This window comes from Nicotiana tabacum, chromosome 4 (genome assembly GCF_000715075.1).
Source record: "Nicotiana tabacum cultivar K326 chromosome 4, ASM71507v2, whole genome shotgun sequence".
Lineage (NCBI taxonomy): Eukaryota > Viridiplantae > Streptophyta > Magnoliopsida > Solanales > Solanaceae > Nicotiana > Nicotiana tabacum.
The window spans coordinates 23,913,657-23,925,188 of NC_134083.1; the positions used below are offsets into that span (position 1 = coordinate 23,913,657).

The 11,532-nt window shown below is 35.8% G+C and overlaps 2 protein-coding genes across 8 annotated transcripts; both read left to right on the top strand.

Annotated features, from left to right (window-relative positions):
• The first annotated feature begins 2,297 nt into the window (after positions 1 to 2,297).
• LOC107795140 (gibberellin-regulated protein 6-like) lies at positions 2,298 to 3,839 on the top strand. The gene is made up of 3 exons (XM_016617723.2): positions 2,298 to 2,477; positions 2,568 to 2,601; positions 3,388 to 3,839. Exons 1-3 carry the CDS (start codon positions 2,358 to 2,360, stop codon positions 3,567 to 3,569), a joined length of 336 nt encoding a protein of 111 aa, XP_016473209.1. The 5' UTR covers positions 2,298 to 2,357; the 3' UTR covers positions 3,570 to 3,839.
• Positions 3,840 to 7,175: 3,336 nt separating this feature from the next.
• LOC107795132 (putative arabinosyltransferase ARAD1) lies at positions 7,176 to 11,532 on the top strand. Of its 7 annotated transcripts, none has more exons than XR_012708574.1 (4): positions 7,176 to 8,752; positions 9,729 to 10,340; positions 10,446 to 10,547; positions 10,703 to 11,532. XR_012708574.1 is itself a non-coding variant. In XM_075251549.1 (3 exons), the coding sequence occupies exons 2-3, from the start codon at positions 7,790 to 7,792 to the stop codon at positions 10,254 to 10,256; spliced, it is 1,491 nt and encodes a 496-aa protein (XP_075107650.1). In that variant the 5' UTR covers positions 7,176 to 7,461; positions 7,564 to 7,789; the 3' UTR covers positions 10,257 to 11,532. The 7 variants fall into 7 exon arrangements, 1 of the variants encoding a protein (XP_075107650.1); XR_012708576.1 differs by having other exon boundaries at positions 10,995 to 11,532; XR_012708575.1 differs by lacking the exon at positions 10,446 to 10,547 and having other exon boundaries at positions 7,176 to 7,461; positions 7,564 to 8,752; positions 10,995 to 11,532.

Below are 11,532 nucleotides of genomic sequence, written 5' to 3' on the forward strand. Positions count from 1 at the left end.
AAAACCCGGATTTTGTTGGGTTAGCTTTTTGGTAGGAAAGGCAGTCACAGGAAGAAATGCCCTACCAATGAATAGATTAGTCTACTAACGTCAACAATCTCTTTCTTCATATACGAGACCGTCTGCTTTTCTATCCTAAACTATAGATATGAAAGAAAAAAGAAAGATAGATATTCCCATGGTAGGAATAGGGCAGTTGCACTAAGGAAGAGAGCTAGGGATTTGATAAAGGTGATAGGACAGGGTGGAAAACCTGCCTTAGTCTCAAATAGGGCGCAAGCTAGGGACATTACTATATGAATGAGACTTCATCCTTATTACATTACAAGCGATACCTCAAATTCCAAAAATGCTCCTCTAGTCCCGAGCTTGGTAAATAAGGCCGTGGAAAATTTTTTTCTCCCGGCCTTTAAGTGATAGGGGGGAGTCACTCTTGCGTTCTCTCTCTTGGATAGGTCAGTCTCGCTCTCTCTTGTCGGTAAGTATATATGTTATGGTATTGCTGTCATGTCGTTCCAGTAGTGTTTGTTAATTTGTAGTTTTGAGAGGGGAATGAAAAAAGGTAAATAAAGACCTTAGCCAAAAGCAAGGGATTCCCGGGGCCCAAACGAGAGCAGAGGCAGCAGGGCAGGTATTCTCAAAAAAGAAAGAAACGAAAATAGGCAGGGAGGTAAGAGCGAGTAAGACTAGGTTATAGCAAGACAACAGAGGTTAGATAGCTCTTACCAGAGGAAGAAGGTTCAGGTCACCCGTCCCCTTGACCCAGACACGAACTAATCCTTCTCTCTCTCTCGAATGTATGCCCGGTTTTCGTCGAATCTTTTTGATCACCTTTAAAAATAAAACGGAATTCCGTCTTGACATAATAAATAGTGATGCCCACCTGCAGAGCGTAGTCCTCCCTGCAGCCTTGAAGTAGACTATTTCTCGAGTCTGATCTTATCCCCAAAGCCTTTTTAAAAAAAGAGTAGGTAGCGATATAGATGACTAAAAACTGATGATCTTTGCCTCTTACTAGTAAAGGGAAAAGCCCTATATATCTTATTAGTCAAGCCTAAAGGCCCTTTACTAATATAATAGAAGGTAAGACCGGCTTTCGCGTAGCAGCTGCGCCCTTGCTTCTTGCCCATAGAGAGTTAGGATATTTTGTGAGCTCCTTCGCCTAGTGGAAACCTCTGCTTTTCGGCCGTAATCCCGTACTAATCCCGTACTTTACCAATGCATTCAATGGATTCCACCATGAACCAGGAGCGGGCGAAGACATTCTATATTATTTACTTTAGATTTAATATGTGATAGTTATGTGGTGTAATTTGTTTAACGTTCCTGGGAATTAGTCTAATTGCTTGGTGAATGCTTTGCTAAATTTGGCTAGTGAAAATGAGTCTATCAGATGAATAATTGATGCCTTGAGTTTGTGTTCATGATTTACATGCCATCTGTTATTTTTCATGGATTTTGGTATTGCTTTTGCTGAGAGTTTATTTGGTAATGTGTCTGTATGAAATGTTGGCCAAGAATTTTAAGATTGAGAATGAGATTTGAACTCAAAAGGGGCTAACGAGTTTAGGAAATTAATTTTGATAGAACAGAGAATGAGAGACAGAGTGAAACGGAGAGAGAGAGAGAGAGAGTAGGAAGGAGAGAGAACGAGGATGAGAAATAATTGATTCCTTATTCAATTCCTAATATAATGGATTTACGGTCAACGCTATCTCACTCAAAGAGCATGACCCCGTTGACGAATAGAATATCTAAACTGGGGTTGGGGGCCAGTCCAAGAGTTTAGTTCACTCGAAAGCGGGTAGCCATTAAGGAAAGCGGTTGTTGGATATTTGGTTTTAACCGGTTGCCCCACCCCTTATAGTAAGTACTGGTGAGAGGGAAAGAGCGCTCCTGCCCTTTAAAAAAGGTCCCCTCCTTCAATATCATGATTGGGTCGACCAGGCCAGATCATGAGTGAATAGAAAAAAAAATGTACTTAGATGTTCCAGCTGAAATACTTGGAACTAATTTAATTCCTAAAATATATATAATTGATAAATTATATATGCCTATATAATTAAATTAAAAGTTGAGTATGAAGGATAATAAAGTTTCAAATAGTGTATAGGAAGGTAAAAGTCCCATAAAATAATACTCTAGTAAACAAAATAGAATTACATTCTCATAAAGAGACCATTATCGCCTTAGGGGCAAAATAGGAAGACGGCTCCAAACTCAGATCAAATCTTAGATTTTTTTACTAAATAATTTGATCCCATCTACCTCAAAGGAGTCTATTTATAGTCCAAACTCCTCAGCACTTTTGCATCAGCCCTCATTCACTTTTTCTACAGAAACACTAACAAACTTATATGTTCTCAAGAAAATCAGCAATGGCCAAGCTCGTTTCATTTTTCCTTTTGGCTCTCGTTGCCATATCCATGGTTGCAACCACTGTTTTGGCTGCAGATGCCCAGTACCACCTTGATGCTGTGAGTTCTTCTTTCCATTATTTTTTTTTCACATTTTCTCCTGTTACTCTGCTTCTTTATTCTAACACAAAAATTTGCTTATGATTCCAGTCAAGGTACGGTCCAGGGAGCTTGAAGCCATCACGTAAGCTTCTTCTCTTTTACTCTGATCTCGTTACATTTACTCTCTATCCTCAGTACCCCGACATCATCTCACAACACTCGTTCTAAACCAAATAAGACCTATAAACTTCCCTGATTAAATGAATCTTTAACTAACATCGTTAAATTTTAGGCTGAATAGTGTCTGAAATCTTTATTTGCGACGAAAATTTACACAAGAAAGTTCAGCAACCGTAAGCAGATGCTTATCTACAGTTCAAGTGACTAATTAATAGCATTTGATTGCATGTTCGAGTAATTTAACACTTAAAACATTCTTTCTAGCAGTATATTCCTTTTCACGTGAAATGTGGATTTACTAGTACTTAATTGTTTATTATGGTAATTCAGAGTACTGTTATAGCTATAACCTACCCTAACTGCCAAACAAACAATAGCCTCGGACTCCCAGAATGCAGCTCAGTTTCCTATAGCAATAGCAAATTTGTCAAAGTTAACCAATTCCAAGAACCTCAACCACTTGCCTTGCTCTGACCTTATTTGACCAGTTAACCATTTACCCATGCTACCCCTGTAAAAAAAAATTAACTTAAAAAGATGATTTTGGGTATGTCCATAACAAGTGAGATTAGTAACATAAAAATAAAAAAAACAAAAAAAAACACATACTACAATATTATTGATGGAGCATATTTGTTAGATCCTATTAGAATAAGTCCGTACATGAGCCACAAACAACAAAGAATTAGTTAATCATCGGCTATGTATTTATGTCTTATCATTGTACTAATTAACTGTTGTTAAACAGAATGCCTGCCACAATGCACGAGGAGATGTAGCAAGACACAGTACCACAAACCATGCATGTTCTTCTGCCAAAAATGCTGCAAAACATGTCTGTGTGTTCCCCCTGGTTTCTATGGAAACAAGGGTGTTTGCCCATGCTACAACAACTGGAAGACCCAGCAAGGAGGACCCAAATGCCCTTAATTTTACTTTCTGGAATTCGTTTCCAGTTTAATGATGTTGTTGTTTGTCGGTCTTCTTAATCCTACTGTTATTTAATTTCTCACGAATCATAGGTCATAAGTTGTATGACCTTGGTTCTTCTAAGTGTACTTTTACTGTATTGCTCCTTTGGGCCGAATACTTTTGTGTTGCCCGATATGAGAGCTGTTTGACCAATTCTTTTTGGTCTATTGTTACTATGTTTTAATTACTCTTTTCTAATATAACAATGTTCTCCAGATTTTGTTTCAATAACTAAGACTTAAGTTGCCTGCCTAAAAGCATCAACATCCACATTTTTATGTTCCTGAGTCAATTTGAGAAATGCATGTGAGGTCTTATTAAAGTGACAACAGACACGACTTAAATATTGAGAAATTTTAATTTATAAGAACAAGGCTTCACTGCGTGCTGAAAACAGTAAGTATATTCATCTTCATGTTATTTGACACACAGAATGAAAGTGAATGAAAAATAGACTCTTCAACATGTACAAAACAATAAAGCATAAAGTGGATTAGTTTCTTACTTGCTATTAGATTAAAATATAAGTAGCCTTCGGGATGCCATATAAATTATAACAAGTGATGCCATATAATGTGCAAGGGATGCAATCACGTATTGAAAGGAAAGAACGAGGAAGAAACAGTTCAATATTCCATGTAACACAATCCTTAATTTTGTTCTTTGGGTGATCTGTAAAGAAAGGAACTCAGGTTTGAAAGCAAAGAAGCTCACTCCACACACTCAAATAGACACGCCCCTCCCTCCTTGCCATTTGGACTAGATCAAAGAATTTATATGACATGTATATTCTGTTTGAGTTCCTTAGCTCTTTTCAGGAACTACTGATCACTTAATTTTATAACAACCTTTTGTTTTTGTTGCTACTCTCTTGTACACACCAGCACTGGCTTAACGAAATAGTAAAACGAGGTCATTTAGCGCAAGCGTATGCTTTTATTCTTTTACCCATGCTTTATTTCAATGGTTAACTATACTAATGCCACTCATAGACCTACATTAATTTGCTTCATAAGCATGTCTGTATTGAACATTAATATATCTAGTCTGCATTCTGTAGATGGTTATTGAATGGCAGTCTCTTGAGCATCTCGATCATATATCTAGTCATCTGTAAGAAATTCATTTTACCTAGTGTTGAAACAACTTTAAAACACTTTTATTGAAGCAGAGTAATAGAAGCATCTTACACCCTCTTTCTTTTCAATAGACAACTAGAATATGGTTACATTGATCTTGAACAGTTTCAAGTAAGAAATTTGAGAGTAAGGACAATACTGATATAGAAAGACGATTTCCCAGGCAGTAATGCATTCCAACTCAACATACTTGGATGCAAGGAAGAATAACAACTAATGGGGAGCATCTTTGTCCAATTATATGAACCAAAGTAAATTTTTGATAAAAAGTTATAGCTTGTTTGGCCAAGCCGAAGAAATTAGCTTATTTTGAGAAGTGTTTTTTTCAAAAGTGTTTTTGGAGAGAAGCAGTTTGCGTTTGGCTAATCACTCCAAAAGACACTTTTGAGCAATAATTTGTGTTTGACCAAACTTTTCAGAAAATGTTTTTACGTATCAAACTACGAATAAGGACATAAATAGATTTACTTAATAGTTAATATTATAAGTAAATAAATAATCTTAAAAATTTGTTATTACATGCAATAATTAAATCTTTTTATTTTATTTAAGTAAAATATGAAAATAAAATTTAAAAGTACTTAATTCTTTTAATATAAGTTAAATATATTAAAAATCATTCAACAAATATAAAAGCATTCACCCCTAAAGTCACTATATATTAGAAAGCTATCCTAAAAATAATAAGAAATATTTATATATTAATATCCTAAGTATTATGTTTAACGGTTATTTTGGTATACACTATATTTTGTTAAGGGTATTCTTGGTAAGAAAAAAAATCAAAACTGCTTCTACTTCTACTTTTGGGAAGAAGCTATTTTTTTCTACCTCTCATAAACTGCTTCTACTTCTTCCCAAAAGTATGTTTTTCCCCAAAAAAAACTTGGTCAAACACCTTAAGTTAAGAAAAAAAAATGCTTTTGAAAAAAAAAAATTTAGTCTCTTGAGAATCTTTGACAAACAAGCTATTAGTACGATAAGTGAAAGAAAGTTTGGAACTTAGAAACATAAACTGGTAACTTTCATTAAAAAGTACTTGTTGGCATAATAATAGGAGACAAGAGGGGTTGCTCTGATGGTAAGCAACCTCCCCCAAGAGCAAGGTGAGGAGTTCTTGGAGGGAAGGATGCCGAGTTTCTATTGAAAACAGCATCTCTACCTCATGGTAGGGGTAAGGTCTGCGTAGATTATACTGAGTTGTTATTGTTGTAGCACAGCAACAACGATAAAGTGTACTAAGGTAACAAGTTGTGGTAAGTTAGGCTGCTGCAGACTCATTTAACATACGCCAGAATAACACTGCTATATAGGTTTTACACAGTTGCATCACCAGACATAAATTATAAATTAATATAGATAATATAAAAGATCAGATATCTATTGACTCTTCAAATTATTCATACTACAAATACTGTTCAACTGTTCAAGCTTCTCTTTTTTCCCGTTTTAATTTTCGTTTGTTGTACATCAACTAAGCATCTAATTAGAAAAAAGAATAGACTTTAACGTTGCCTTTTTAGTTTATATTTTAAAATAAGTAAGTAGGAACATGAATTAATCTAACTTTGTGTAAGTAATGTTAGTTATGTGACTCACATAGTAAAATTTCTCTAAGAATATAAACTTCATCTCTTCATCATCTATCTTTTATTATATAAATATCTAAAAACTTCACAAATTAAAAAATAAGAGTAAATTTGAATAAAATACTTAATATCATTTATAAAACGTTAAATATTTTAAAATAAATTTAATTCACCGAGCGATTAATATTTGAAATTCGATGGAGTGATATTTATAAATATTTTCTGGGTGGCACCAAATGCTACACAAGTGATAGTGGCAGTAAATGCACGAGCCACCGTCTCATCTCCGTTGTAGTATTCTTCTTCGTTTGTCTCGATTTGGTGAGTCTAAGTGAACCTACAATTATTAGGTCCCTCGAATTAGGTGAAGGTCTTAAAACTACGTGAATCAATAATTTGTTTACCACCACCAAAATCTTATATACAGTTTAATGGTAATCCTTCGGTTCCAATTTATATAAACATATTTGACTAGGTATAAAATTTTTAAATTTGTGATCCTAAATAGGTCAAAAAGGGGCTCAAAATATTTGTGTGATTATAAAAAAAATTTATTAAGGTGTGAAATTATAAGTTTAAGTTAAATTATTTTTAAATTTAGAAAAAATTATTCTTTTTAGAATAAATAAAAAAAAAAATAGTTTCACGTAAACTTAAACGGAAAGAGCAATTAGTAAGAGCTTCTTACTTTTGTTATGCTATTGGTTTACAGCGGACTTAGTTCCCCTAATGAATCATGTCATTGGACACGAGAAAAGAAAAATCGACCGCACTGCTTCTCCACTAGCTAACATTAGCAATTTGCAGATTTCAAGAGTATGACTATTAACTAAAGAGGAAATTTCATATTAAATGCAATTAAAGGAAACTTAGAAATAAATCTTCAATAAAATATAGTCCAGTCCAGTAATAGTAGTAAACAGCATTATAACTATATGGAATAAGGTTTCATCACAAGTCTGGTTTTTCTAGTGACTCATCTCTCTACTTTTAGCAAGCTTAATTAATCTTGATGACCCAAATAAGAACGATTGGATTTTGAATTCTCCAGTCTATTTTTAGTTTTATTTTCCGTTTTGCCTCTGTGGTCTTGATTTGGGTTGTGTTTTCCAGATAATAAAGGTTAACAAATCTTGTTTCCTCAGCTGACACAGTGTTTTTTATATATGCCTTTTCTTTGGAATTTCAGCTGCTTTTGTTCTGTTTTGTCTTTGATATTTGCAGGTAAATAGGAGCAGAAATTTGCGGTAAAAGAACAAACTTTACGGGTTTGAATAGCTGAATTTACCAATTCTTGTTCTCAGGAATTTTAGTTGGATGCACGGGTGTGGGTTTATGGAAGTAGTAGATGTTAGATTTGATGAAAATAGCAGAAATCACCTTGGAAGTGTTTGAAAGTTCTTGAAAAAGATACTACTGGTTTTGTGGATAAGTTACTGTATATTCCAAAATGTCTCTGATTCCTGATAAAAGCATGTTACCTTCAAGGTCTCTGTCCTGTCTAATAGCCATTTCTGTTTTCCTTTTGATAATTTCTTCACTTTCCCTTCTTCAATTTGCTGACAATTCTTTCATACCCAGATCAGTTTTTAGTTTAATTCTTGCTAATAGTACATCCGTTTACTTGACCTCAAGTGGAGAATCTAAAGCTCCTTTCTTGCCTATTGAAACTTCACATGAACAAATCCTGAAAAGCCAAGAGTTAGCTTGTCACACTTCCAGTTTCAGCAATGATAATGTTGGATTCGGAGTTGGGAAAACTTGTGGCCCGAAACGAGCTCTTCTTAAAGTGTATATGTATGACTTACCTCCTGAATTTCACTTTGGGCTATTAGGTTGGAAAGGAAGTAGGGACCAAACATGGCCTAGTGTTGGTAACCCGAGCCAAATACCCTCATATCCTGGTGGCTTGAATTTGCAGCACAGCATTGAATATTGGCTTACCCTTGACCTTCTATCCTCAAACTCCCCAAATATTAATAGACCATGCACTGCTGTCAGGGTGCTGAATTCGAGTGAAGCAGATGTAATTTTTGTGCCCTTCTTTTCGTCTTTGAGTTACAATAGGCATTCGAAGGTTCAAGGGAAGGAAAAAATCAGTCTCGATAGAGTGCTGCAGGATAAAGTGGTGGACTTTTTAAAAAGTAGAGATGAGTGGAAGCGAAGGGGTGGAAAGGATCATGTAATTGTTGCTCACCACCCCAATAGTATGTTGGATGCAAGAGAGAAGCTAGGTTCCACCATGTTTGTACTTGCAGATTTTGGAAGGTATAGAGCCGAAATAGCAAATATTGGAAAGGATGTGATTGCTCCTTACAAACATATGGTCCAGACAATAGGTGCTGGCAACTCACCCTCTTTCAGACAACGGAATACGTTAGTTTACTTTCAAGGGGCAATCTATCGAAAAGATGTGAGTTTCACATCTGCTTTTATATGCAACTGATGAGTTCAATAATTTGTTAATGATTTTGCTATTTTCCATGTCATAAAGTTATGCTTTAATCTAATTACTTATAAGATAGCATGCATTACTTTGTGAGGCCCCATATATTTAGTGGCAGTGACACTTGAAACCGAGAGCCAGATAAAGCTTTCTCCTGTCTTGTACCAAAAGTAATATTGGAATGAAATGGGTCCAAATGGAGCAAAATGGATAGTGAGGATTAATGTAGCCGAACTCTACTAGCTCGAAATTGAGGTATAGTGTTTTAGTTACCGAAAGTAGTTTCAGCAGCATGAAAGAATGGTATGTAGCCACAGCTTTTCGTTTTCGGACAAAGTAACATTGCTGTTTTGGGCTGTTTTGTACTTAATCATGCTCTGATTCCCTGTACTGGTTAATCGATTTGGATTTTCACTTTGAACACCTATAGCATGTGCAGTTATATTCTCTGACTTGCCACCTCAATATATTGGTTTGCTCTCAACTGTAAGATTGGAATATAGTTCATATCGCATTTGAAACAGAAGCGAAACTAAAGTCCCTCTATCTTTTGCTTCAAGTATGATATATCTAGTAGATTTCTGATACCCTGTTCAGCATTCCAGAGTTGTTAATGTGTAGGCGTCACAAGGACAAAATAGATCTTATTACCTTCTAAGATTTTCAAAGGGAAATGCAATAGAGGAATGCCCTGTTGAATGCAGAGAATGTAATATCACGAGCTCCACCCAAAAGCAAAAAAAACACGGAAGCTAACAAACAGTATGATGGTTAGGATGATTTGATGGCCCCTTATGTAGGTTGTGGATTGCCAATGACATTTAGGGCAGTAACATAACTGAAATTTTACTGTTTATGTCATTTGAAGCTCGAAAGGAGAATATTGATTGTTATGAAGTCAACTTGAAGTGATAGATCTTTTTTCTTGCTTATCTAATACCAGGGTGGAGAGATTCGTCAAAATTTATACTACCTTCTCAAAGATGAAAAGGATGTACACTTCACATTTGGAAGCATTCAAGCAAATGGTGTCAGGGAGGCTGGAAGAGGAATGGCATCGTCCAAATTCTGCCTGAATATTGCTGGAGACACTCCCTCTTCAAATCGTCTCTTTGATGCCATTGCTAGCCACTGTATTCCGGTTATAATTAGTGATGAGATTGAGCTACCATTTGAAGACGTTCTCGATTACTCAGAGTTCTGTGTGTTTGTAAATTCATCTGATGCTGTAAAGAAGGGCTACCTTCTGAACCTTCTTAGAGAAATGAAGGAAGATCAGTGGACCAAAATGTGGGAAAGGATAAAGGTGCTCAGCAAACATTTTGACTATCAATATCCATCCCAAACTGGTGATGCAGTGGATATGATTTGGCAGGCAGTTTCAAGAAAGGTGTCATCTATACAACTGAAGGATCATCGCGACAAAAGATACCACAGGTCGCAGCTTTTCCTCAAAGACCAGATGTCATGATTATTTATGTGAAATTTCAGAACCTCATCCTGTAGTTCTTTTAGGAGATCAGCTGTCAGGTCGAGCTTGATTCTCTACTTTGTGGTATGAGTTTCCAAATTTCTTAACTTATTGTAAATTCTTTTTTTATAATGAATGCAAATTTTGTGCCTCTCCTGACAGATAACTATGCTTTTTCTTAACCACCAGCATTACCCACTGACATAACTGGAATTGATTCTCTAACTAGCATGTATAATAAACGAAAACCAGTAAGAGGAAGTCCGTGCAATAGAGGTAGAGGAATCGCAGGTAACAGCAGCATCCAGGGACAATTCAATTTCATTATACATGCAAGATGTACTGATGCTTAATGATAACATGATATCTATCTGGTCAGAAAATATAAAACATTTTGCTGTGTATAATAATGAGCATAAAATCCTAAAGTTTTTCTGTGGTTCTAGCTTTACACAACACATGAAGCTGCTGCTTTCAAGTCAAGACTTCTACTCAAACAAATGATAGTCATGTGTCACAACTCACAAACCTAAAAAAGAACTACCGAGGATGCAGAATTGCCCACTACTCTCAAGTTTCTCTTAGAAAAATTACAAAAGAAGGCAGCTATTCCTGTCCTTATGAATCTTGAAATGTTCATCATTTGCACACTTGCTTTGGACACAGTGTCAACATTTATTATGGATGGGATCTGATCCTCTTCTCACTCTTCTTTTGTTTGATTGATTTGGATCAAAGGTCATCGAAGGTGCAGGCGCTATATTCAGCTGCGTATGTAGGTCCTGCATTTCAGCAGCCTTAAGTATCCGAGAATTTCTCAGGAAAAATAACTTGCCTCCTCCCCATCTGAGAGCAAGATCTATACTTCTGAGAGCAGAAACTTCCTCTGGTTGAATTGACAAGAATCCAATACAAAGAATTAGGACAATCACCCTACAGGAAGGACACAACATTGTTTTCTGCACTTGGGGGGCAACAGAAGGAACAAAAGTTTTTTCTTGGCTGAGGCTATAATGAGAAAATAAGAGGTTTGTCTGTGGCTACACTCAGCATATCCTGCACAGAGTGCCTGTACATATAAACTTGTGTTTCATCTTTTATGGGATTTGCAAGACTAAAGGTACATAAAGCAGTGAGGGTCCCAAGACAAAACATATAGAGAAGTTTAAGATTCACTTCAATCATAAGCCTGTGATGCTGCAAGCAATATAAGGCTGTTATAGAAGACACTGACAGGTTTGAATAAAAGTGAAGTTGGAACACCCATTCTTTAGAA